The 27144-nt window shown below is 37.0% G+C and overlaps 4 protein-coding genes and 1 long non-coding RNA gene across 8 annotated transcripts; 2 read left to right on the plus strand and 3 right to left on the minus strand.

The window, feature by feature from the left end:
- Nucleotides 1-873: 873 nt before the first annotated feature.
- LOC113079279 (Bardet-Biedl syndrome 10 protein-like) lies at nt 874-4423 on the minus strand. Its single transcript, XM_026251519.1, has 3 exons — nt 4367-4423; nt 3846-4033; nt 874-2752 (listed from the first exon to the last, which is right to left on the minus strand). The coding sequence occupies exons 2-3, from the start codon at nt 4031-4033 to the stop codon at nt 1177-1179; spliced, it is 1764 nt and encodes a 587-aa protein (XP_026107304.1). The 5' UTR covers nt 4367-4423; the 3' UTR covers nt 874-1176.
- A 1724-nt stretch (nt 4424-6147) lies between these two features.
- LOC113079272 (anillin-like) lies at nt 6148-15969 on the minus strand. Of its 3 annotated transcripts, XM_026251511.1 has the most exons (24): nt 15854-15969; nt 15338-15403; nt 14938-15114; nt 14071-14157; nt 13800-13972; nt 13625-13717; nt 13439-13519; nt 13069-13198; nt 12570-12997; nt 12106-12197; nt 11394-11523; nt 11164-11299; nt 10913-11077; nt 10692-10818; nt 10510-10558; nt 10320-10385; nt 10196-10228; nt 9916-9937; nt 9724-9833; nt 9333-9386; nt 8665-8751; nt 8128-8235; nt 7911-8047; nt 6148-7489 (listed from the first exon to the last, which is right to left on the minus strand). In XM_026251511.1, the coding sequence occupies exons 2-24, from the start codon at nt 15393-15395 to the stop codon at nt 7327-7329; spliced, it is 2706 nt and encodes a 901-aa protein (XP_026107296.1). In that variant the 5' UTR covers nt 15396-15403; nt 15854-15969; the 3' UTR covers nt 6148-7326. The 3 variants fall into 3 exon arrangements, with proteins under 3 accessions (XP_026107296.1, XP_026107298.1, XP_026107297.1); XM_026251513.1 differs by lacking the exon at nt 13439-13519; XM_026251512.1 differs by lacking the exon at nt 9333-9386.
- A 1157-nt stretch (nt 15970-17126) lies between these two features.
- LOC113079274 (pyruvate dehydrogenase [acetyl-transferring]-phosphatase 2, mitochondrial-like) lies at nt 17127-20366 on the minus strand. Of its 2 annotated transcripts, none has more exons than XM_026251514.1 (2): nt 20279-20366; nt 17127-19765 (listed from the first exon to the last, which is right to left on the minus strand). In XM_026251514.1, the coding sequence occupies exon 2, from the start codon at nt 19713-19715 to the stop codon at nt 18129-18131; it is 1587 nt and encodes a 528-aa protein (XP_026107299.1). In that variant the 5' UTR covers nt 19716-19765; nt 20279-20366; the 3' UTR covers nt 17127-18128. The 2 variants fall into 2 exon arrangements, with proteins under 2 accessions (XP_026107299.1, XP_026107300.1); XM_026251515.1 differs by lacking the exon at nt 20279-20366 and adding an exon at nt 19979-20052.
- Nucleotides 20367-20587: 221 nt separating this feature from the next.
- LOC113079276 (telomere repeats-binding bouquet formation protein 1-like) lies at nt 20588-26441 on the plus strand. The gene is made up of 14 exons (XM_026251517.1): nt 20588-20746; nt 20858-20920; nt 21163-21273; nt 21353-21481; nt 21600-21728; nt 21880-21940; nt 22627-22724; nt 23018-23146; nt 23233-23385; nt 23456-23587; nt 24023-24148; nt 24469-24581; nt 25769-25985; nt 26144-26441. Exons 2-13 carry the CDS (start codon nt 20914-20916, stop codon nt 25958-25960), a joined length of 1380 nt encoding a protein of 459 aa, XP_026107302.1. The 5' UTR covers nt 20588-20746; nt 20858-20913; the 3' UTR covers nt 25961-25985; nt 26144-26441.
- Nucleotides 26442-26792: 351 nt separating this feature from the next.
- LOC113079277 (uncharacterized) lies at nt 26793-27108 on the plus strand. The gene is made up of 2 exons (XR_003281678.1): nt 26793-26858; nt 27006-27108. It is a non-coding gene; the product is annotated as an uncharacterized LOC113079277 (long non-coding RNA).
- The last annotated feature ends 36 nt before the right edge of the window (nt 27109-27144 follow it).

Genomic DNA, 27144 nt, shown 5'->3' on the forward strand with positions numbered 1-27144 from the left:
AAAACGCTAGTTCTATATTTTTTCTATTCTATTTGTGTACTGCATTAGGCTAACTGAGACTTGTTATGTTAAGATCATCAATCCATTGCATTTCCTGGAGGTCTTTGAGACTTTTTCAAAGACTCAAAGACTTTTTTTTGAGTCACTAGGTTTATGCTCCAGCAACATCAGCATATTCTGGGTTAAATATAAGATAAGCTGTTACATGCTGTTGATTTCCACAGAACATAATTGCTGTGGGATGAATTTAAACAAGTCTTCATTTTTATTTAAAGAAATAGTTCACTCCCAAAAAAATGAAAATTTGATGAAAAGGTAACCTCAGGCCACCCACATAGATGAGTTTGTTTCTTCAGAACAGTTAAATGTAGCATTTCATCACTTGCACATCAGTGGATTCTCTGCAGTGAATGGGTGCCGTCAGAATGAGAATCCAAACAGCCGATAAAAAGTCACAATAATCATCAAGTTATTCATTTGACTCCAGTCCATCAATTAGCATTTTATGACATAAAAAACTATGTGTTGTCCGAAACAGATCAATAGTTATGATGCTTTTAACTTCAAACCTTTGTTTCTGGCTAAAATATGAGTCATTAATCTATATAGCTTTCTTCAGTGAAAAAGTAATCTCGTCAGAAACATCAGACAGCAATAACAACTTTTTTTTGTAAAACTAATTATAAATGTTAACTGCAAATATAACTGTACTACAAATATGCCTAATATTTGTTTCTAGAAAATTACACAATGCATTTAGAATCTATATTTAAATATTCAAAACAATTTGTATATTCTATGAAGGTGTTACAACAATTACTGAATTTTATATACAGTAGATAAATATATATTACATCAAACAAGTATGTGGACTCTCAAACATGCCTGAATGTCTTTTTTATATAAAAATATCAAAGCAAGTGGCTTTTATTTTAAAAGAAAAATAAATGAAAAAGGAAAGTAGGCTTTAAATGTAATTAATATGATGATCTACTAAAGTGGTTTATTCTGCAAGGACAGATTTGTGAACTTGAGACAACTAAAAACAAAACATGGCTTTTTGAGAGAAGCATTTGTTTGCAGATGCAACTCTGGTTTATATTTTTTATTCAATGCTTTGACATTCAGACATGCATGACTTGAGAATAGAATCTTTTTAGGGCCACTGTAAACAGATCAGCCCTCCGTTGACGGAGTAGAATTTGAACGCTTCAGCTTCTCTTCCTCCTCATCCTCATCCTCCTCAGAGTGTGTTTGAGGGCCGGTGCGTAATGGAGAGCGTGTGTGTAAAATAGCCCCTACACATAAGAGTCTGTGCAAACACTGCAGGACAGAAACAACCAGCTGCTTCTTCCCACTGACCGACTCAAGACAAGGTACAGAACTCTCGCCGAAACCAAACCCAAACTTCAACTCAGGCATTTCTGACCTTTTCTCTTTTGTCTTTTCCCATTGCTTAAGATCATCCAAGAAACGTGTCTGGATATTCAGAAACCGTCTGTGATTGTGAGAATACAACGTTCTAGGCAAGCACAGCAAAGCCTCTGCTAGAAGCTTACAGCTCTCTGGGTCACAAGAGTTACGTTCGTTCAACAAAAAATGATGTAGCAAGAACTCAAACATGCCGCCAACAGGAAGCACTCCACCTGCACGCAGAATACCACCCCAAAGGTCTTGCGATGAAAGCACACTTTGTGACTGGTCCGAAGAAGGACTCTGTGATTGGTCAGATGCCAGTGTCTGACAGAAGCTTTGAGATAGATGTTGCAGCATTGCAAACACACCTTGGCTCACACACACAATCTGGTCAAGAAATCCCGGCGCTGGTGCACAAAGAACAAGCGTGTGCATGTGCAAAAACGTTCCCAGACAGGCATAGCGATGCCCGCCGAGTTGCACACGTCTACAGTACTTGAGCATCACAAGGTGTTGAAGCGGTGGATGAGAGAGTGTTTCTGCAGCGCAGATGTGTGAAAGAAAATCCAGCTGGGCTGAATCGACACACTCAAGTAAAGAAACATGGTTCAGTCGAGCCCACTGTGACACTCTTTCTGGCTGCTTCACGGAGGACAGCACCACATCCACCTGTAAGTCCAATAAAGTTGCTAACTTTTGCTTCATGACGCTCTCCGAGCGGTGCAGATAGTCCTTCTGAATGCACACGGATATGTTTTCACCTACAGTGACAAAGGAAGCTCCAAAACTCTCATATACAATTAGTGCTTTTATTGGTCCTTGCAGTTCAGTCCACACGGACCAATCACAGGTCACAACCAGGCCTTCAATCACCTCTGAGCAGGTAATAGGAAGTCCTGTCACGGCCGTATGTAGAAAAGAGAAGTGTGACTGTATGAATGAGATCGTTTCTGATGCATTTTGATCTTGACTGACTTTGTGGTAGAACTCGCACAGGACTCGTTTCAGTACATCCGCCTGGCCGATCCCCACTCTTCCAGAAATAAACCCACCGATCAACAAATCAAGAATGCTGCCCTCCAGTCTGTAACTACGGTGACTACAGTACATTGAGGCATATGGGGTGAGTTTGTGTGTTACGACATCTTCCAACTCCTTCCTGCTCACAGCCAACAGGCGATTAGCAAGATTTTGAAAACTAGGGATGCTCAGAGATCCTTTGCGCTCCATGTGTGAGTCCTGAATTCCTCGTAACAGCGCGGCCAGCAGGAGAAGGAATGATTTTGTGCCGTCTCCAGTAGCTTTAGCATGTGCACACACACAGTCCAACACCATCCTAAAGAACAAAGATAACAAATGCTAATTAAATCCACATCATTTTCATGTAAAAATATAATTCATATAGAATCTTTAGTTCCTCTATAGCAGGGGTGCCCAACCCTGGTCCTGGCGATTGACTATCCTGCAAAGTTTGGCTTCAACCCTAATCAAACACACCTGCCTTTAATTTTTAAGTGAGCCTGAAGACCTTAATTGGTTGCTTCAGGTGTGTTTGATTAGGATTGGAGCTAAACTTTGCAGGACAGTCCATCGCCAGGAACACGGTTGGGCACACCTGCTGTATAGTATTGACTTTTAAATATGAATACATTTACCTCACAGAGATTTCTTTTAATTTAGCCCACTAGACTTGCACTAGAACCCTTCATAAATCAATGACTCGAAGACTACAATCTACAAACACTCAACATCAAATCTAACTGAACTTGAGCAGTTCTGCAGTGAAGAATGAGCAAATGAAGTCTAGATGTTCAAAGTTAATAGAGACAAATACTGACACAAGGAGGTGATCTTTTTTCCAACAGACCAGTGAATCTGTCTTTTTTTTTCTTCTTTTTTCTCTGACATGTTGGTTGGTGTTATAAATTTCACCAGAATAACTAAAACTGAATAAAACAAAAACTGTGCCTGTCTTCATTTCAGGCTGCAAAGCAACAAAATGTTATTTTAAAGGGGGATGATTCTCTTCTTCACCCACTGTGCTTGTATATTTATACACATATATACACAATTGTTTACATTTTTTGGGGCAGTAAATTGTTTTTAAAGATCTGTTATCAAAAGTCGCAGTAAAGGCTTTTACTTGTTACAAAAAAAAAAAAAAACTGTTTTGAATTTTCTATACATCAAAGAATCCTAAAATCAAATTTGTGATTATTCCACAAAATAATAATCAGCACAACTGTGTTCAGCACTGAAACTAATAAGGAATGTTTCAGCAAATCAGCATATCAGAATAATTTCTGAAGTATAAGGAGACATGGAAGACTGAAGTAATGATGCTGGAAAGTCAGCTTTGCGTCACATAAATAAAACATATTTTAAAATATACTGGTTTTACTGCATTTTTTATTTTGAAAATAAGAGACCTGGCCATGGGGTGCTGCAGCTGGAGTGTGCTGAGAAGGCGTCGTCCGTGTCTGCTGATGAGAGTTTCTCCTGTGTCTCGTGTGAACAGAACACTTCCACCGTCTGGACCGAGACACCGGCGGACAACACACTCCAGAGCTCCAACCACACTGACACACACCTGCAGAGACACACACTCCTCCTGCATCTACACGCACGCACGCACACACGCACACGCACGCACAGATAACAACAACGTTAACACATGTATGATAACACTAATGTATTAAACGAAAACACACACACAAACAATATATGAGGACAGGCACACTGCAAGTAAATTATTTCTAAATAACAATCAAACTTGTTTGCATTTATCTAAATAGTGATACTTCCGAGCATAAGACACCCGTGATATTCGTCATACTACTATCATTACACTGCTGGATATACAAAAGAAACAAGAAAAGACGAAGCCAAAGACCTTGAAGCAAAACAAACCCAACAAAACTGTGTAAAATGATCTGGAAACGATAATAACCTTCTAATCTGTTGAACATCCTCAAGCTTCGTGCAGTATCCAGGCAACGCACTTCTTCTCTCATGTGAGCTTTCTTCCTGTAAACATGACGGAATATACTGACACCTACCGGACAGACGTCTTGAAATACACAATACATGACAAAACGAACATCTATATTTTATTGATTGAAATGGTTTGATATATTTGGATAAAACCTAGTGGATTTCAGCATTTCAGGTTCAATAGAACATTTAAAACAAAAATCTGCTGAATGAACAGATATTCTCATAAAAAATACATATATACGTTATAAATATTTATTATCAATTCATTTTTTACATTATTACATAACCATAATAAATAATAATTTATATTTCTTATGCTCTTAAAACAGCATGTAAAATTAAAACATGAGCCAAATATATTCTCTTAAAGACAGTGGATTTTATGGGCAGCCATAATTTAGAAATGCCTATGTATGTCCTCTAAACATTTAATAATAACCAGAAATAACCAGTATCAGTATCTTAATGTGACCCCTAATTTTCAAATTGTTTTTATCATCCCTCATTAAAACCTTCCCCCCTCTGCTGCACAGCTTGCAATTGGATGCTCCTCTCTCTTTCTCTCTCTCTCTCTTATCTCATCGTCTCTCTAGAAGTGTTAAACTCAGTCAAACATCTTGATATTTTCTTTCTTTTCTTTCATTCAGATGACCTTAGTTTGAAGTCTTTAGACGTGGATGCTGAACTGACAAAGAAATTAAGCTGTGCTGTTTTTCAGTTTTCAGTATTTGTGCAAAATGTACAAATTATGTATTAAAGGTACACAAACAGCATTCACAATGCGACATCTGTAATGATAACATATTCCTGAGTAAAACCGAATATTCATAAATAATGAAAACCAGGACAAAATCCATTGGTGTTTGATTAGTGTAAAAGAAGGTTTTGACATTATTGGTTGATATTATTTTCCTTGCTTATACAGAAGTCATTTCATAAATGGATAAAGTTATTACATTTTGATTATGCAATCATTTGAATAATTATTTTTCTCTTTAAAATAATGTCCACTAATGAATTGTGCATGAGACCCTTAAACACCAAACAGATGCTGGTAGACATTGGCATCCATGGGGAAAAAATTTATGGAAGTCAATGGCTAACGGCAACTGTTGCTACTAACATTCTTCAAAATATTAGAATTTTCATTTTTGGGTGAACAACCCTTTAACAGCTGTTAAGAAAGTAAACGTGGTCCTAATGTTGTCTTCACAGAATCAACAGTATGACTTTCAGAAATGGCACAAAAAACATCTCAAGACACAATTTAATAACCACATAGTTGTAAATACACAAAATCATTGATGCGACCATGTGATCCTCACAAATGACATGCATATGTATTGAATGCATTGTAAAGTATGTGCAAATATTGTTTGGGGTTTGTAATTTGTGTGAATGTTGTACCTGGATTACGCTGATGTAGTCCTGTCTGTAGAGGTGCTGTAGGATTCCTACCTCTCCAAATCAGAAAGAGCATGTATTTGGCTGCTAACATATACTGGAGGATGGACATGAATCTATGGCACATACAAACCAATGCGCTGAGAGAGAGACCATGAACTAATTTCATTTCTAAATTCTAGTAGATTAGTGTGTGGCAGCTTCTCTGTACACACACCAGACTTAAAACAAGCTGCTTGGTTACAAACATTCTTCAAAATATCCCTTTTGGTTGTGTTCAACACAAGAAGAAACTAATACTGCTGTCAAGTTTCAAAGAAAAACAAACACTTACGGTTTTAACAGCCATATTTATTTTACAGTATCTTTACCAGGATATTTCATGGTTTTTTATAGTTTAACACAGAAATAGCATATGAGACCCTTGGCAAAAACACATACTTGGGAAAAACATGGCACAAAAACACTTCCCATCAATTTCACAGTCTCTAGTGTACAGTACATTCTTTTACAAGACAAACAGATATAACCTACTGAAGCTTCAAATAAATCTCAAAGAATTCATAAGGTTAAACATTACTTGCTCCCCCTGCATGAATTATCACAGTATTTTCAGACTGACAGCTCTGTAGTGCTATTCTTATACTTGCACATTCCAAAATATAACCCAAGAACCCCAAACGACCATCAGAGTACAGTATACTCCGTTTAGTTTATGTTGGCAAGACTTGTCTTCTAACCTCACTAGGTATAACGCATGGCCAGGTATTCCCAAAATAATTTCTGAAGTAAAAATTCATCAGTATTTTTCAAAATCAAATCATAAAGAGCTACATTATGAAACTGTCCTCCCAGAAAAATCAAAGCTATACGATTCTGCATGCATTTCATATATTAATGTACATTCAAATAAAAACAATTCTCCCTTCTAGATGAAGACTGCAGTTTGACAGTCATATAAATTGTTCCCAGAGTAAATGAAAAATAAAAAAGCTTTAGTCGAAAGCCGACAAACATCGATTCCCTACTAATGCAGTAAACTTCATATCATGTAATTTAGGACACCCTCATACATAAGCATAACCCATTACAGATTATTGCATTAAAATGTAAAGCATTTCAGTTGATCAGTTTATTCAGTTGATTCAGTTGGCCAACTGTCAGAATAAGGCAGGAGATAAATAGGCACTTAGGAAACTTACTTACCCCATGCATTCAAACCAATCTGCTCTGACTACATGGCCTACCTGAAAATTAATTGGAATGGCAAAACCATCTATCCTTATAATGTGGTAAACCATTCTAAAATATAGCACAATCTATAGGATGCAATGACAGATCAAAAATCTTAAACATGCCACTATTATGCAAGCATCCAATAAAGTAGTAGAATATGTAGATTGTAATGCATTATTATATAAAACAGTCCTTTTTTTTAGTGTCACGTATGATCTTCTCCGAGATCTCCTTTCTTAGCGTTACATGGTGAGGGTTCACATTTGTGTTGTGTTACAGGATGCTCTCACGAGAGTTTCCAGTGTTAGAGGATGTGCTGGCCCTGTTATCGTTGGAGACAGGCTTCTTGTTCCAGGTTCGAGAATCCAGTAAGGTCTGATTCAGTTTCTCCATCCAGTCAGACCTCTCTTCTCGTGTATCTGCTGAAAACCAGCACCTGCACAACAAAAAATCATTTACATAAAAATTTAAACCAATACTCTATTGTAAACAGATACTAAATGTCAGTCATTTAATGTAAAGAAGTAGCAGATCTTTTCTTCCATAATGTGATGTAAATTTGAGTGAAACTGATTACTTCGAAAAAATGCATGGATGAATTGTTCAAAATAAGATCTATAACATGCATTTAAAAAAACAGTCAGAATTTTCATTTCATGTAAGGTTTAAACCACCTTTTTTAGATGGAGGATCTTCTAGTTTTATATGTTTGTCTTTTATTTATTTTTTTCAGATCTGCAAACATGGTCACTTTGCATGTCTCCCTTGTGTTCCATGAAAAATGACAACATTAGGGTGACGACATAAGATAAATTTTTGGCTGAACTATTTCTTTAGTAAATTCATGAATGCATTACTTCTTCAAGGTTTGGTTGTGTTCTTGCTGGAGTGCATCTGTCTCTACTAATTCGAAGGTGTGTGGCCGTGCACAGCACTCTCGCTCCACAGGCCTGACACTGCAGAAGCTAAAGAGAGAGAGACAGCCATCTGCTGGCTGGAAAAGAAAGAGATGGATTAAAAAAATAATGAGGAGAAGGGTACACATTTTTTACACACACAATTGCACAATCCCACCTTGCTCCCCATCTCATTTGGGTAGTTCCAGTAGAGAAGTTGTCCTCCTTCCAGAAGGAAATAGAACCTCTGCCAAGCTCCAAAGCCACTCACATCCTCAAACATCGTCTATGAAAAAAACAAAATTGCAGCATAAATTTCACAAAAACACCACATTTCTTGTAGACATGTCTCAAAGCACAAACAATTACAAAAGAATATGTTAAAAACAAACTTATCACAAATGAAATAAATATTTTAAAATCACAAAATGAAGTACTAATGTAACCGGAGAGAACATGTTAACAACCTTAAATAGTAGCTCTATTTCAACACAAAAAATATTCTTCTGTCCTAAGTCATTTTCAAACAACTTGCATTCAGAAGGATCAGACTGCGACTAGGTAGATAAACTGCTAACGTATTTCGCATATTCTGAAATTTTTAGCTTTATACAAACTAATCAAGGGACTACAGATATGGTAAGTGCCTTTTCCATATGATAAAACAATCTAAACAAAACATCAGTCAAGTTCTGGGAAACATACACCAACTCACTAAAAAGCCCTGATGCTGGACTTTGGAGTGGCCCTCGCCGTGCAACCGCAGATAGATGTGGCCCTCTAGAGGAGAGAGGAAGGGAACCTACACAATATAAAAAATGGGTTAGTCATGACAAAAAAAACAACAACATATGTGCATGTCAATTTCTGAATGGTTTACTTTAAGTTAATTGTTTAAAACTATAACATTCAAAGAACATTAAACCTTTGATGAATAGTTTTTAAAGATCAAACAGCATTTATTTGACAACCTTTTGCAATATTATAAATGTCTTAATCACTTCTGATCAATTTAATGCACCTTTACTAAATAAAGGCAAAGGCTGTACTGAAATGAAAAATTATTAAAATGCTTTCAATTATAAATGAAAAATATTAAAAAGAAAAAATACATTTTTTAGGTCTGAAAGACAACTGTAAAATTCCATAATATCTCCATAATAAAATGCAGGATGTTAAGAGATCAAAAGAGGGTAATTGTGGGGATATTGGTTTGGTTTGTCTCAAAACAAGTGATGAATGCACAGGCCAGAGCATTCATTAATAGCAAATGGATCAACAAAATGGCCAGTATTGTAACTTGTCACACACACACACAGCGACACAGGAAATGTGCAAAGCCCACTAAACCATAATCAGAGAATAAGATGGAAAGAGTGACACCTTTTCCTGAAACTCATCTCCAAGGAGTCGCCTGATTTTGCCTGCAAATTTCATCTGAGTGGAGAGAAACGGGAGAGATGGACAGAGACCCAGTTACATTTCCACAACTCCCACCACAGTGCAAACAACACAGAACAACCACAGATCTCCTGGTTAACCACTGTGAAAATTAGGACGAGATGCGCATTAACGATCGGCCGATCGTGATCGGAGCACCCCTAGTGAAAATTAAGAGTGAAAGTGTGTACACAAAATTTACTGTCTTTAAAAATAAATAAATCATTGAGTGATACAATAAGTGCTCGTAAAGGTGAGGAAAACAACACAAATATTTTTCAACACACATCTCCTTGTTCTCTCTAATGTGAACACAGGTTTACTGAATCAATACCTTGTCCAGAGGAAACTTGCTCTGTCCCAATGAATTCAGGGTAATCTTGTGAGAGCCTACTAATGTGAAGTTACTAGAGCATTGGGCACTCAGACCAGGCAGAGTAGCAGCTATAATGGATGGTAAAGAAATATCCATAACTGATATTACCAAATCAACAAATGATAAAGTGAGTAACTGATGAATACTTACACATTACACTCTGGTTAGATTTCTAGAAAAACAAAAATAGACATTTGGATGAGCTAAAGCGGTCTATCGTTCAACAAATGTAAACATACAATGTTTACAATGCAAACATACTCCTTTATGATTTTCTGAATTGTTTGTAACGGTATTCTCGTGTCTTATGGGACAATTCAGAAAAAGTTAGATTTTATGAATATTATAACAGAAAATACACATTTGTTTAGCTCATGTTTCATAAATGAAGCCTAATGACGGTAAGGAAACAAACAGAGAAGATACATACTGTGATGCTGTGGAGAATCTTTTTGGGTGTCACCTAGAAACACAAACATTTTGCTGCAACTGTGCATTGCTAAAAGTAATAAAACACTCTGCTTTCTAAACATAATGTGTGAAAGTGTACAAACCCTTGACTTTGTTGAGCTGCGGATCTGCTGAGTATTCATGCTGCAGGAAGTACTCTGAGTACTGGACTATAAAACAGAGAATACACAATAAGACCCAAATTATGACCTAAAAATATAAGCTAAAGCTTGAGGAAAAAAATATTTTATATATTTTTTTAAACTTATTTGGTTGCACCCAAACTCTACCTACCAAACTGTAGACCTCAATGTCAATCTCAAAATTGGAGCGAATGTCTTGTCTGTGGAAGCAAATCATTAAAACTAGTGTATATCCCTGCTGTTTGTATTTAAAAACCTTCTTTTAAAAGCATTGCACAGTTTCAAACTCTGACATCAGTTCAAAGAAGCCCTGTATGTAGTGTGTGAACTCACAATGTAATAGAAGTTGGGAAGGTGATGGTGTCTCCATTTTGGGCATCAGCAGCTGTAGCCAAAGGTGTTGCCACAATATTACATGGGCCATAACGGATCAAAACTAAGAAGTATTGTGTTGGGCGACCTTTAGAGAGATAACAAACGAATTGTGTGAGAACACTGACCTTGTGCATTGAAAATTCATCATCTCCCATTTATAAATATGTAGTAATGCTTACCTGTGCGAGCAGAGCACACAAAATCCACTTTTAAGGGCAGCTGGATGCTGCTGATGCTGATTGTGCCTCTGCAGGGCTGCAGAGGTGCATTTTGGGGGTCTGTTTCACCAGCGTTACCCTCTCTCAACCTGCTGACCTCTGCCAGTAAGGCTGCTCGTTTTTCACCTACATTAAACAGATGTTGGAAAGCCAAATCAGAGCAGGGAGGATCAAATAGAGAAATGCACTTTGCTCGCTGATGTTTCACTTACTGGAAACCAGCAGGAGTTTCTCAGCCTCTGCCTCCTGCTGGGAACCTTTCCCATGTTCCTCGTCACTACAGCAGCTCAGAGCCTGCAGTGTCTGTGTGATGATTGTCTGCAACTTGGCTGCCTCCTCATTTAAAGCCTTAATGACCCAAATAAAATCACTTGCATTAGATCTTGCATGCATGAAGTCTCCAAAAATAGTCCAGTAAGTCTCTCGGTAAAAAGCTGCAAACCTTAATTCTCTCCTTGATGTTTATGGGCTTTTTTAAGCAAGTCTTCTCTCGAACCGGTTTCTGAACTCCAGGGGTCAAGCTGGGAGTAGAGGGGGGATGGATTTTCCTCTGTGAGCGGTAGGCATCAATGCTGTCAATTGTATGAAAAACAATTGGGTAAAAGGGTAAATTTAAGTGGTTAACCAATATATAGACAGCTGAGTGACATAATACGGATATGCATAAATATATATAGATTTTTTTTTTTTAAATGCTGTTATTTTGAGCTTTCGGGTCATTAAATGCTGAAAGACAAATTATCAGAGTTTCCCAAAAAATATTTTCAATATTGATAAGAAATATTTCTTGAGCACCAAATCAGCATATAAGAATGCTTTCTAAAGGATCATGTGACACTGAAGACTGGAGTAATGATGCTGAAAATACATCTTTTCCATCACAGGAATAAATTATCTTCATAAATTATATTCAAAAAAAGAAAGTTAACTTGAATTGCAATAATATTTCACAATGTTACCGTTTTTACTGTATTTTTGATTAAATAAATGGCCGATTTGTCATATATATATATATATATATATATATATATATATATATATATAAATAGAAAAAACCATGCACTTCAGGTATTAAATACCAAGTTGGACAAACAGCGATACAGAATCACAAGTCTCTTGACAAATTATTATTGTTATTATTTAAGTGAGTGCACCTGTATAAAGGTTGATCGCAGTCAGCAGGACCAGCTGTCATTTCTTCAGGTGAGGGCGGCTGTACTGATGGCTCAGACACATTGATTTCAATCTGAAAATGAAAACATTCAGAAACAGACATTTATGGTCTTTTTAACAAAATAATACATTTATATCTATGCAATTTATTACACTCATACACTGTAACTGAAAGGTACATGTATCTGTACCTGTGAACTTTCCATTTACACAAGGGAAAACTCAGATGTAAAACACTGCCTGGCATAACTTCATATGAAAGTGGCATAATTATACTAAAAGCCATTTTGATAAAAAACATTTTTGACAAGCACTTGAATTTCATTGGTGACATAATATTTAACAATATACACGAAACACACTCTTAAAGTCCTAAAGCAATTTCTTTCATTTACTGGGTGTCACCATAACAGCAACTAAAATCTCATAAAAATCAGAACAATACCAGTGGTGTGACAACAGCCTCCACAGATTTGCTGAGAGGAGAGAGGATACAGCTGGGTGGCAGGGTTAGAAAGTCCTCATCACCCATAGGGGTACTCTCCTGCTTTTCTTCCATTTTTCCTTCACCATCATCAACAGACTGGAGCTCCTTCTCTTCATCCATGGAATCAGGAGTTTCTTCACTCTCTTCACACATCTCACTCTGTTCAAGAGGATACTTATTTAATGTGACTGGTTCCTGTTTGTCTTCCTTTTCAGCTGTGTCGGATTCAGTTTTGTCTTCCTTTACAGTCTCTGATGAATAACTTATATCCTTCTCCACCCCCTCTTCCTCATTTCCATCTTCACCTTCACCTTCCGTATCTGCATGCTGCAGGACGTCTTCAAACATCTTGTCAATTAGAGTGGAAGTGTTCAAAGCCTCAGGTTCTGTTACAGAAAAAAATGTGGTAAATACAGTAGCTAAGTAAGATCCAAGAGATTTTAGCAAGCACATTTACCTATAGACGTATAAAGTTCTTCATTGGGGAAACGGATGTCCACAGAGCATAGTGGCGTGGTGTTCAGACTTTCATCAAATACCTTACTGTCAACCTCACAGGAGCTGAATTCAGATCCCTTTAACTCTTCCTGAAGAACAGATAAAAGCTGAAATTAAGTTTTGCACTATATATACAAAAAAAAAAAAAAAAACTGTTCTCCCCAAGTAAGTTTGTGCAAACTTTGCAATTTACACTAGTGACCATAAGCAAATTATGGGTGAACCTCAAACCTCAGGGTGAAGAAGTATGACGAAACAGACAAATGAGAATAAATAAATAAATAAATTAATTAATTAATTTCAACAAATTGTCACAAATACATGCTCACACTCCCAGGCTGAAACGGAGGCCACTGGGGTTTTTGATTTTTCCTGTAAACCCAGGGAGAGGATGTGGATGGAGATGGCCTCTGGGAAAACGGGGATTATTTACTTTTGATCTAAACTTGTAAATGCTCAAAATCCAGACAAGAATCCACAGTAAACTGACAAACATCTTAACCTGACTGGCTCACCTCAGTGAGGGAAGAGTCAGACAGACTCCTTTTCAACCATATGTTTTCTGCCACTGGCTGAACCTTCAACTTACGTAGTTCATCCTCACGTGCCTGTATTTGAAGAGAGTTGGACTCTTAGAGATTTGTTACAGCAACAGTCAGAAAAAAGGTGAGATGGGTGGGACAGATCTACCTGGCGGATACGGGAGGCTTCTTTACTGCTGGGTGTCACTGCAGCGTTCAACTGCTGTTGGATGCCATGCACAAAGCTGGAGAGATTGCGTGTGCAGGGTGTGGAGCGACCGGGGCTGTTCAGTGGAGTCGGAGCTTTGAAGCACTCCAGGCGAGAGCTAAACTCTCCCTCACCTTTCATAAAAATGCACATTCAGCTCGCCGCAGTTAAAGACTTAATAAAGTATGCAGTAAAAGAAGCTGCAGCAGCCTAGGTGGAAGAAAATACTCACCGATATGACAGATCTGCGAGGACATGCTGTCAGTGCAACCCTCGGACCCCGGGTCTGACAGACAGCGCTGGACTAACCCAGTCCCACCTGACAACACAGGAAAATGACAATTCATTACTAAATTATGGAAATATAATTACACTACATAAACATATCAATGCCACAATTCTTATAAGAGACAAAAAAAATTATAAAGTGCAACGTGAAAGAGAATGAACGATGGTTAATAAAAAAAAGTTTCTCAAACTTATTTTTGCAGTTCTCTTAAATAGCCACGCAATGGGTCAAATTACATTTTAGAAGTACAAATATTCCATGCAACCTCCATGCAAAATACATAAAAATAAGAAAAACAATACAAAATTAAAAAAAAAACAAAAAAAACTGAAATGTTAGAAATATGTATGTTATTAACAGATGTATTTAATAGCCTTTAGTTATATGATATATATATATATATATATATATATATATATATATATATATATATATATATAAAATTGTGACGTTCTGAAGTATGAACAAGATAATTTGGATTAAACATCTTTTAATAACCAGAAAGGCTGATTAAAATGGGCATCATAAAAATGCTACATTATGCACGGAGTAGTGTTCCATTTCCAGATTGCCAAAAAAGGGTCTTTAGTCAGTCACTAACATTAGAACAAAATAACCAGTAACATTATTGGCAAATAACACAAATGTAAAAAGCAAAGCAATATTTACTATCAAGTAACATTGTGTGCCAGTTTCACTTCACAATGATTTTGAAATGTACTGGAAAACCGCAAAAACATTTTTTAAATAAATAGTTTAAATATACCTGAAGTGGCAGAGTGATTTACAACAGGAAATCTGAATTCTTACCATCTCGTCTCTGGCTGAGTTGCTGGACTCTGGAGCGGATAGAGGTTATGGCAGGAGTGTCTGATTTCACCTCGAGCTCTGCCAATCGCAAGCGTGTCCTGGAAGGCGATTTCTTGGGGTCCAGGTTCTCCTCTCCCCCTGCTGCCAGCCGCCTTTTCTTCAACACATTTTCAAGTTCTGCAAAACATTTTAGAACTTAAAACTCACACTGATATCATTATACGGCCTAATTGTTAATCTGACAACATCACATATAATATTAAAACTCAGTTACAAAAGAACATAGCTGACATATCTTAGAATTTGCAACAACTGACAAACTATTAAAGTTCAAAACACTGACACTAATTCACTGGTTAGTGTGTTTAATGAGTGAAGGAGGTGACAGACGAGATCTTACCACTAGAGGCTGAAGTGTTTTCCTCCAATGGATCTCTAGGTCTCTTCGGATTTTCCATCTTATGACCTGTCAGCAAAAAAAAAAAAAAAAATCTTCAAGATTAACGAAATAAAGTTTAATATAGACTTTAAAACAGTCATACATCAGTTGTATGTGACGTATAGGTTACTGATTTTAAATTGCAATTCATCATATAAGTTACAGAAGTGTTACTAACGTTCGTTGTTTATACAGTCCTGTAGAACATGGATTCATTTAAAATATTCATATCAACAGCAATAAACTACGAACGTCGTTGTTGTTGATACGAGATGACTTGTTAATCTAAGGATTACAAATATGTATTTTTCATATAACGAGACATTGAGGCCAAAGAGCTGCTAAAGCTAACTAAAGATACCAATCACTGTTAAACAAAAACAAAATACGAAATACAAAATGGTCGAAGTCGTAGAGAGTAGTTTGAATATAAAACGCTATTTTCTCAGCTTTATGGATAAAATATATATTTCTTACCTCAGTAAAATAACCGTGGCAGAGTTTGTGGAGTTTTCAAACGTCCGCGTCTGTCAGCTGAGCTCGAGCATTTGAATTTCCGCGGGCGCTCCGCGCATGCGCAGAACTTCAACAGAGGTCTATCTCATAGACAGTAAAAGAAAGGTCTATCCCTTCTTTACTATCTATGGTCTATCCATAGAGCGCTCCTGTGGACCGAGGATTTAAATACATTTGAACAACAATACTTAAACTGCCGTTTAAAATTTGCAATATTTTTAAAGAAGGATCTTCTCATCATGGTTACATTTATTTGATCAAAAATATAGGGGAAAAAATTATATTGCTAAATTCTATTGCAAGTTAAAATAATGCTTTATATATATATATATATATATATATATATATATACATATACATATATATATATATATATATATATATATATATATATATTTAAAATATAATTTATTCCTGTGATCAAATCTTAATTTTCATCAGCCATTACTCCAGTCTTCAGTGTCTAAATAATAGTTTTCTATTTTAATATACTTTAAAATATATTTTATTCTGTGATGCAAAGCTGAATTTTTATTACCATTACTACAGTCTTCAGTGTCACTTGATAATTCAGAAATCATTCTAATATACTGATTTGTTATCGATACTGGAAACAGTTTTGCTGCTGTTTTTGTTTTTTTAAAGAAATAAATTAAATGATTTTATTCAGCAAGGATGTTATAAATTGATAAAACATGATAATAAAGACTATTAGAATGATTTCTGAAGGATCATGTGACACTGAGGAATGTAGTAATGGTAATTAAAATTCAACTTTGCATCACAGAATATTAAAATAGAAAAACATTATTTTAAATAAAAAAAAATTCTGTACTTTGGGTCAAATAAATGCTTACTGATCACAAACTTTAAATCAGCAGTGTCCATAAGTATGTTAAATTCCCTTTTACTTGTTATCTCATTAGATGTTGTATAACAGATACGTTTAAGCGATCAACTTAAGAAAAATCATAATTCTCATTAGAAAGCAAAGAACAAATATTTTTCTACACATCTGGCTACAAATGTGATTACTACTGAATTTGGATCAGAAATGTAATTTTACATACAAAAAACATTTTGAGGTGTTTTTGCATAATTTTATTTAACAACCTTGTTTTTAATAAGAAGTCATAACAACATTTCCGTGTTCAGTGACTAAAATGTGACTTTAAGTGTCTGTGTTGCTTCTTTCGTTGTCCCATTCTGAAATAAACAGATCAACAAGATAATCTGGATTAAATCTCTTTTAATAACCAAAGAGGCAGATTATATTAGATTTCTGCAGTGAAAATATATGATCTTATTCACAAATTTTCAAAACAGGACTTTTTGAAGTCTCACTCACATTAGAACAGAACAAATAGTAACATTATAGACAATAAAGCAAAACATTGTTTACTGTAAGGAAACATAGTGCACCAGGTTTACTTCATAAATCCACATATCAATTTTGCTAAATAATTTTTTTTTAAATGTAATGTTAATGTAAAATGTAACGTATAATACAACCTTCCATAAAATTGGCCCCTATGACCTTCATACTGTGCACTGCAAATATTATAAGTTTAAGCATTGACAGGAATTAAGTTGTGACTCATTGTAGCACTTTGACACAACCTGCAGTCACAACAAGGTGCAAAGTGAAAATGTTTTCAAAGCACAAGCAGAGAAAAAACAACATACAGTAGGAAGTAGTAAGTGTGCTTAATATGCTAGGAAAATTAATGTCTTATGGAACATCTATAGAATAAATTAGAAGAATTTTTATCATCCTAATCCTAGTGTTGTAAAAAATACACATTAAATGACAACTTCTTTGAACAGATCTAGACAAACCCAATATAACTATGATTAAAGACGCATAGACATGAACTATTTCAACAAAACAGTCTAGAACAGATCTATACTCATCAGAGACATAAAAGACGTGAGGTATAAGGAAAAGCAGATAATTAAAACATTTGCAAGAGGATGAAAAATAACTGGCCTCAATGATATAGACACATTTTTTATTTGCATGTTAGTTCTATCTGTTGAAAGAACTACATAAACAGATTAAGACTTTACCTTCACATTTGTAACCCATAAAGTGTCATTTAGAGTCACTGAACTCAAACCATTGTCTGCATTCACATTTTCCTTAACAAAATGCAAGCATCTGTTGCAAACTCAAATTAACGTCACCTGTAGAAATTAAGTATACGCAACAATATAAAAGACAGTAAGGAACTTATTAGTTTGTGGTTTTGCTAAAATTAGGGTTAAAATAAATCACGGTGACAGTGATGTCATCTCGGTACATGCGTGCTAAATCGCTAGGCAGAGCCAGCATGGTGGCCAGTCTCTCCTGGTCCATCTCTGCATACTCATTTGTGCCCAGTGCATGGCGAATCAAATGTGTGGCTCCGTTCAAATCCAAAGCGGGTGTTGCTCTGGCCCGTCGCTGCAGCAGCAGCTGGTGCATTTGTCCCAAGTTGAGCTGGCTGGCCGAAACTGGAGCTTGCAGATGAATACCAGTCAGATGTTCTGCCACAAGCCTGACCGCCTCATCACTGGTCATCTCGTCCCAGAGCCCATCAGAAGCCAAAATCAAAAACCGGTCCTGGGGTCGAAGCCGGTGGTAGGTGACTTCTGGAGTCGCCTCTAAATAGGGTGGAGTGAGATAATTAGGTGGAGCGTATTGATAAAGATTCAGTGCTTCTGAATCAGAGTCTCCATTCTCCAGAACACTCTGCTGCAGCTCACGACTCCATTTGAAGCGAACGTCTCCAAACGCACGTAACGGCATCAGGACCCCGAGCAACCTGTCGTCTACGATTACAGAATGCCGTTCACTAGCCGGATGCTGCTGCCATATACGCTCCACCTCGGCTACATTGGCAGCGTTGTGGTCTTGTGTGAGTGGCAAAGCACTCCAGCTCCCATCATGCTCCTGGACGCCCAAAACTGCCCGACAGTCTCCTGCATTTGCAACATGCACACCTTCTGGTCCAATGTGAGCCACACAAGCCGTGCATCCAGCGAAGGCGGCCTGGATGGCTGTGTTCCGCATCAGGTCATTTGCGAGCGGCACCTGTGCCTCAAGAGAAAGATCTGTGTCCAGTCGTTGGAATGCATAGATGAGAGCATCTGCGGGACACATGCCATTTCCATGTTCTTCACTCGACAGAAGCTCCTGCCAGTAAACACGTAAATGATCAACATAGAGGGCTGCTGATTCCCTGTAGTTGTAGTCATTACGGTGCTTGTACCACTGTAGAATAGGCGGCACGGGTCGTAAGGTCTCCATGGCAGCCTCTAGATCCTCCAGGACGGACTCTGACATCATCGATACAGCAATGTAATAAGGCAGACGCTCGCTGACCACTTGAGCGCATGCATGTCCACCGTGTCCATCAAACACGCCAAAAAGCAAGCCACGAGTCTGGAGGCAGCTGGCACTGCTGCGCCGGTCCTCTAGTGGAGTATTGGCTGAAAGCTGGTTACTTTCAAACCTCAGCACTGGACTGGGACCACTACGGCCATCAAACTCTGGAATACGAACGGCCTGCTCATTAGCACGCAGAACTGTGTTGATCTGCAGCCGGCTCAGCTGGAAGTCTACTTCACGTCTTGGAGCATGCAGTGTGTTTTCTCCTTCCTGTCCTGATCTTCCATCCGATCGACCACGACGGGAAGAGAAGCTCCGGGCTTGAGAAGGATGTGGGCAGCAGGTTCTACACCGTTTATCAGATAAAACATGATGGCTGGGTGCAAAGAAACTGGTCAGATGTTTTCCACTAGTGTAAAGGAGCAGTCTTGAACGCAAATAGCCAGACATTACTGTCTGGATGCAGTGATCAAATCAGTCTACAACTACAACTCCAGCATCTGGGAAAACACAACGAGAAATCACAAGATTAAGTAACAGGCAGTCTTAAACTGATCAAAAAACTACAGTAAGTGCAGATTAAAATCTGCAGAAATAGTTGTGTTTTGCATGCTCAAATCAGCGATATAACCAATAAATATTAAGAAGTATTAATATGACATAGTTAATATATACTCATAGATCATGCAGAATCTTCTTAATATAAATCTAACCATGTTTGCAATGTAAATAATCCAACATCAAGGCTTTTTCATACGTGTCAGGGTCAAATAAAATCTATATAGGTTACGTCCAGTATAAACACGATTTATTTCTTGATTTTAGTCTATAACGTCCTAGCCTTACAAGCTAAAATACCGGCTTTCGTGAAAATGTGGCAAATCTAATGGCCAATTTTATAACTAAGTGATGTTTTCCTGCAAATTTGAGTAATTGAACACAAAATCTACAAATGTCTGCGCAACAAAAGACAACTTTAATATGAGTAAAAGCCGAGTTAAAGTGGCACATACCTGCTACTGCTCGCTGAATGATCTTCTCTTCTTCTGCTTTTCAGTCCCGTCGTAGCTGAGTGGTTGCAAACGTTCAGCTCGCAGCGCCCCCTACAGTCCTGTGCGTACTCAATAGTCACAGCTCCGACTTTTTTATATGAAAGAAAAAAAAAGTAATTAATTAGTAATTAATTGATTTATGTTATATAATATTATACACATATAAAAATAAATAATATAAACCACTTAATAACGAATTATTCAATTTCATTAACTAAGTCGTCTTTCCAATCTGCTGACGTGATTAAAAAAAGCGGCACGTTACTGAGCGCGGGATTGTGAAGTTTTTCCGTTGAAATGTCGTTGGTCTTTAACATTAATAATTCTGGCATCATCAACAATATTTAAAGTTTCTTTTATAATTTTTTTTAGGATTGGGTCGTATATAAATTGTAGCCAACCAAACCCTACTGTCTGAAGGTATTCAAGTTAAATATTATGGCGTTCAGCGACGTTTGAGAAATATTTGTTTATCGTTATTATTTACTGACAGTTAATGTAACGTTACTAAATTCTAAAAAACAATCGTCTTTTTTGCAGGATATAGTGATACCTTAACTGTGTTGGTGAAAAGGATGGTTTAATGAGTACAAAAAATGGAAGGTCAGCATAATATCATAAAATATATTTTATTTTAGTTTTAATAGCAATGTATTGAATTACTATCACGACATAGTTCTACTAAAATCCTTCACTTTCTCTAGTTTGTGTTCTGTTAAAGTGGAAAGATACAATGTATATTAATATTGTATTGTGTTTTATAGCACAAAACACATCTGTTGTACAGATCTAAGTTCATATTTTGCTTCATAAGCTAAAGGACTTAACAGTCATCATGTTTTCAGCTACCAAGACAGATTTGCGTCTGTTACTGGAATGTCTAAAATACCAGATGAAATGGCCTGGATCACAGAAACAAGCTCTTCTCACTATCATCTCAATCTGCAAACAAAACGGTCTGAAGTACCGCTCACAACTGCCTCATACAAACCTAAAAGTACTTAATTTTAATGACCCTTTTGATTTTCCTATTAGGTCAGTATGTGGAGTTCTTTAGAGAGATTGGGGGAATTACCTTCATCTATAACCTGTCAAAGTCCAGCACTTTCTCTCAGGTTAAAGAGACTGCTCTATTTACACTTGCATCCTTGGCTGAATTACATGGTGTGTATGCAGTTATCATTATACATACATTTGGATCTGTGTGTGGTTTTATAATTGTATTGTTAAACAGTTCATATTTGAAATATAACATTTGACTATGAACATATTCTCCTTGCAGAGAGCGTTAAGCAGTCACTGTGCAGAGAGGAGACGTTTTGTGACTTAGCACAGCATCTGGAACAGAAAATGCCTCTGACGGAAAAAAGAGTAGCAGTGTACATGCTGTCTGTATTGGTTTCCAACAACAGTAAAGTTCACCATAAAACTTACCTCCAATGAGACCATTCCTGTAATGATACTGTGTTTTTGTACTGTAGAGTGTGGAGAGAACAGGTTGGCAATTCACAAATGGTTTGTGTTGTGTGTGTGTCTGTGTGCGTGTGTGTTTTGCTTTCTAGGATGTGGACAGACTCTTGCTAAGACCTCCAGGTGTATCGAAACCTTGCTCAATTTGTTCAGGTACACACATTAAGTTCAGTTTGTTCAGGTATGCATAATTATCATAGTATTATTTTTACTTTAATACCTTTAGATTTAAACTACTTATAGGTATGTATTGAAGACATCTACATAGTGTTAAAACAGTATACAGCCATTTTCAAAACTCTTATTTTATGGAGTTTTTGTATACTGAAAATTTATTTTTATAAAATCTTCAAAGTCCAGTGGCTTTTTGCGTAAAGAGATTTGTAGGCCAAAAACGGAAAATTCTGCCATTATTTATTCTGTATGACTTTATTTCTTAAGTATATTTAAACTGTTAATTTTCTTTTGTGTTCCACTCACTGAAAAACTAAAAAGTTCTGCTTAAAAAATGCTAGTAGATTTTGAACAATTGAGCAATTTACAAAGAAACATGAAATCAACACGTTGAATTAAACATGAGATTGTGAACTAGATAAACGTAAATATAATTTTCATGTAAAACATACCACAGTCAATGTCCTGGACAAATGAAAACATTCCAAAACAAAGTATAATATGCTCCTACTTAGTGCGGAGGGGTAACATTTCAGACACCGTCTGGTGTTTTGTTGACGTGAATCACAGAAATTTTAATAAACATCAGAAAATTCGCTTAAACACTCCCTGCTGCTTAAAAGAAACATATTTCAGTTTATTTTCTTTCTTATGCTACTTTTCAGGCATAATTTTCCAGATCCTAACGCATCTTATGAGCAGCTACAGTTGTGGGCCACTGTGTCTAGTGCTCTCTGCGGCTCTGTCAACAATCCTCAGAATGGTATGGTTATGTTCTCCATCCCTTCTCTACCCCTTTACCATAATTAAAGGGATAGTTCACCCAAAACTGAAAATTCTGTCATTAATTACTCACCCTCATGTCGTTCCAAATCCGTAAATCCTTCATTCATCTTCGGAACACAAATTAAGATATATTTTTTATGAAATCCAGACCTCTCTGTCCCTCCATAGACAACAAAAGAACAACCACATTTAAGGTGCCGCTATTCACGAGTACCATGACGCATGCAAATAAAAACTTGAAGTATCTCCCAATGTGTTTGTTTATGACAGAAGAGAATCAGAACACATGTATGCATGTGTTTCCCCTGGTGAAGACCTGGCTGCAGGAAGTGGCATTGCCCAGGGCAGAGCTGGCACAGCCTATATGCTCATTTATTGGCATGACTGTTGCAAACAATCGTGAGCACAAACAGCATCAGCACAAAATAACGTAATGCCACAGTATGTACTCATTTTCTCATCTCATGTGAATATGTGCTTTTCAGCTTGTGCTCAGCAGTATTTTGTGTCAGTGGGAGGCCTAGATTCACTCTCAGAAACTCTTACAAGAGTTTTGTCTCAGTCGGCACACAGTGCTCCTGCTTGTAAGGTGGCCATAGTAATCACTAAAACACTGTCTGCTTGCATCTCGAACAACGGTAAGACACACACAAGATAACTGTACTGTGTTGTATTGGATTCTCCATTTCTTTTGTCTTTCTGTTACAGAGCAGTTGGTGCCTTCTTTATCAAAGTCGATGGTCATCCCAGGACTGCTGTGTCTGTTGTCCAGCCCAAACCTTGACCCACAGGACCAGCTCGCTGTGGTGTTGACGATTGGACACCTCACAGATGCCTGTGGTGAGTTTGTAGGTAACAGATGGAAGTTAAATGACATTTGAATTTTTCTACCACATACATGTAAAGTAAGCTCTAGATTCAAATTCCTGATATTTCTTTGTATCATTCTCTGTGAATTTCTGCAATTTAGCCCAATACAGCTGCATACTCCATTCAAATGTTATATTGTAGATAGTTTATATATTATTTTTTTTAAAGAGATGTAAAATTATAATAAATGAAAGTCAATTAAAATGAGCATGTTTGTACTTGTATTTTTAGTTTCAATTGCTCTTCTTTCTCACAAAAGTATAGTTTCTTTCATCTGTTTAACCACATGTGGCTGCTTTTACACTGCAATTATAAATAACCTCACACCGTTTGCTGGTGTTTTCTTTGGGAAATGCATGGCTTGAATATTATTGTAATTAGTTTGTCTGTTCTCTGTCTGTGCAGTAGAGCATCAATCTCAGTTGTTGTCGACAGGAGGTTTGCCTATTATGATTTCTCTGCTCACTGAGGCTAGTGATGAAGAGGTTAGAAAGGCAGCCATGTTCGTCCTGCACACCTGCAAGAGAATCAGTGAGTTAGATGTTTTAATTTTTGTACATGTTCACACTATATGTCGGTTGTAGCATGCAGACGTTATTGCAAAAGAGTCATTAGCAGGTAACAAAAATTGTTACTCTGCAATAAGTTGTGACAAACCTTTTTCTTTAAATAAAAATGCTAATAACTGTCTTCAAGATTTAAATTGTCGCCAGTGGCGATGATATGCTATTCATTTCGGGTGCTCCACATCACAACACTTAGTAACCATGCCCTTCTTTTCATGTCCTGTTTCCATTTAATTTGAGACTATGGCACATGAGGTTTTGATTTTTTTTTCCTTCTCCACACAGCTGAATCATTAGGCGCAGGCATGTCAACAATGAGTCTAGAGGAGAGTGACATGAAGAGTCACTGGCAGTCCGCCGGAGAAATCCTCCAGAGAATACAGCTCCTAGAGAAAAAGGTTTTTCTGTTTGTGTCTGTGAATTATGATATTTCTGTTGCTGTGTATTTCACCAAGGGCTTCCATGTGCAGTTTGTTAAGGGGTTAGGACACTCCAAATGTAAAAAAAAACCCTCAGCATTAGATTGAACAATCCCTTTTAATATACTTTATTCTTTAACTTTTCCTAGAGTGTTCTTGTTTTATTTAGTCCATAAGTGCTGAGATCTTTCAAACAAAATGAAACCAAATCTGATAGCATGTTTGGACACCATAGACGAAATGTGATAAGAAATTTGTGAAAGTCAGTACTGTAGGGTTTAGGGGTTTAAGAAAATGAGAATCGATACTGTATCGATTCTCAAAAACGTAATATCCATATTTATAAAAAATGAAATAAACAAAAAAAATCATACAAGATTCATGGCAGTTGTTTTGAGTTTATATCCAGAGTGCTGCATGGCAGTCTTCATCTCTGAACTTAAACAGTGACAGGAAATACTAGCATTAAGGCATGTCACTAGTTCGCTGACAGTAATGGAGGATGAGAGAATTGTTCCAGTTCCCGCCTCGGTGTACAAAGCTGAAGTGTGCCGTCTTTACTAGGGCTTTTGTGCTTATGTCTGCCCCGGGACCGCGGTGCGGCCACCGTTTGCCGCATCCCGTGTGACGGCATGGCTGCAGCTTTCTCTCCTGATGGGGGTGTTTTGTGCAGATGGGGAGGTGCATGTGTTGCGTTCTCTGTAATTCCACGCGGAACATAAATACAAACTGAAAAACCTGTGAAATCCAAGTAGAAGGTTCTGAGAAATGTTAAACATCTGTATTTATTTTATTGTTTTTACAATTTTTTTTACTCAATTTTTCTACTCATTTACCCTTTACTCATACTGCACAAAAAATTGGTTCAATAGTGTTGAATGTTACAGGGACTGATTATTGCAAATGCAGATGCCAGTGTATCCATATATCCTATTCATAAATATGAAATATCCCAATATATCGCCTTACTTACAGTATCGCAGTGTATGGCAATATATTGTATCGCAACCCCTATATCGTGACACGTATCGTATTGCCAGATTATTGCCGATACACAGCTCTAGTAGGGTTTTAAAACTTTTTAACTCAAGCATGCTCACATTTTATATGTGAACGCACACACAAACCATATGTTTATTAGCCTAATCTTGTATTTTGATTTTTAGATTGGTGTGAAACTGTGGGAAAGAGACACCGAAATCCAGCAGCCCAGCAATCAGAAGTTAGCCTCATCTGTGGAATGTAAAGAGGCATGGTGGGAAGGTTCTGTGATGCGAAAGGTGAAAGGTTACCATCGAGTATGTGGGGAGTTACACACAACCCCTGCAGGAACTCTAGAACGACCAAATCCCAAATGAAATACCATACAGTAAAGAGAACTTGGTGAGATGACATGTAAACACATAAACAGAAAGTAATGTGTAAATGTTAAGCATTCTGCATCAGTTTACAGCCGTTTCAGCAACATACTATACAGTATTTTGTGTTAATTGAGATAACTAGTGTAAAAATAACATTGTTTGTTTTGTGTTTGTAAGTAGCAGTGTGTCAGACTGAAGAGTGTTTGAGTCCTGCCCAAGTCACTCACTTCGAAGGCCCTAGCTGGGAAAAAGGCAACAAGAGAGGGCATGAACTAATGAGAGAGAATGAGAGGAATATTGAGAGAACTGGCAACCAAGAGACAAGCACACAGGGATGTGTGAAAAAGAGAGACATGGAGAGGAAATTACAGTCTGAAAGAGGGGCAAAGAGATTAAAAATTATATATCAAGACTCAGATGAAGATGGCCAAAAACGTTTACAGCACTGCAGCACACCAACAGAGGGCGGCAGAGATACACAGGGTTAGCATCATAAATTATTGTGTTTTGCTTTTACAGTTTTGCTAGATAAAGATACTGTTTAAATACATGTGATTTGATGAATAAATCATTCAAATCAATGTCTTTCAGAAAAATATCATACATTTGTGGCCAGAAAGAAAAATGAAAGAAATAGATTTTTTATTTGAAAACTGTGATATGAGTATGATTTATTCTTGCTTTTCTCATTCCTAGTTGTTTTATTCAGTGTTAGGATGTTCACATTAAATCCAGATACAAAATTCATGTCAGTGTCTTTTCAAGAGAGCAAATTTTCCATCTCAAAGGAGTGACATTTTTCTCTCTGTTTTATTTTTCTTGGGTTTCAGCCCAGATATTTTCAGACATCCTGATCCCATGAAGAGAAGCCAGTGCCCACACAGTCATTCTGATGGTAAATCTTACTTAAACATCATGTTCACTTTGTGCTAGGTCATAGAAAAACCTTTGATTTAGCTTCACCTACAGATTTATATTAGGAATGAAGTTCTTTGCTGTTCATTTGAAGTTTTAGATCATGAATTTATGCTGCTGATTTCAGATGAAATGTCTCTGTGCTCCGAGCTGTTAGACAGAGAAATTAAACGGTTTCGGAAGCTGTCATCTGCCTCTAAACCCAGCACTCTACGCTGTGCAGGTGTGTGCCTGTATAAATGCACACAAACACATTAGATAATATA

The sequence above is a fragment of the Carassius auratus genome, unplaced genomic scaffold, assembly GCF_003368295.1.
Source record: "Carassius auratus strain Wakin unplaced genomic scaffold, ASM336829v1 scaf_tig00027556, whole genome shotgun sequence".
Taxonomy (NCBI): domain Eukaryota; kingdom Metazoa; phylum Chordata; class Actinopteri; order Cypriniformes; family Cyprinidae; genus Carassius; species Carassius auratus.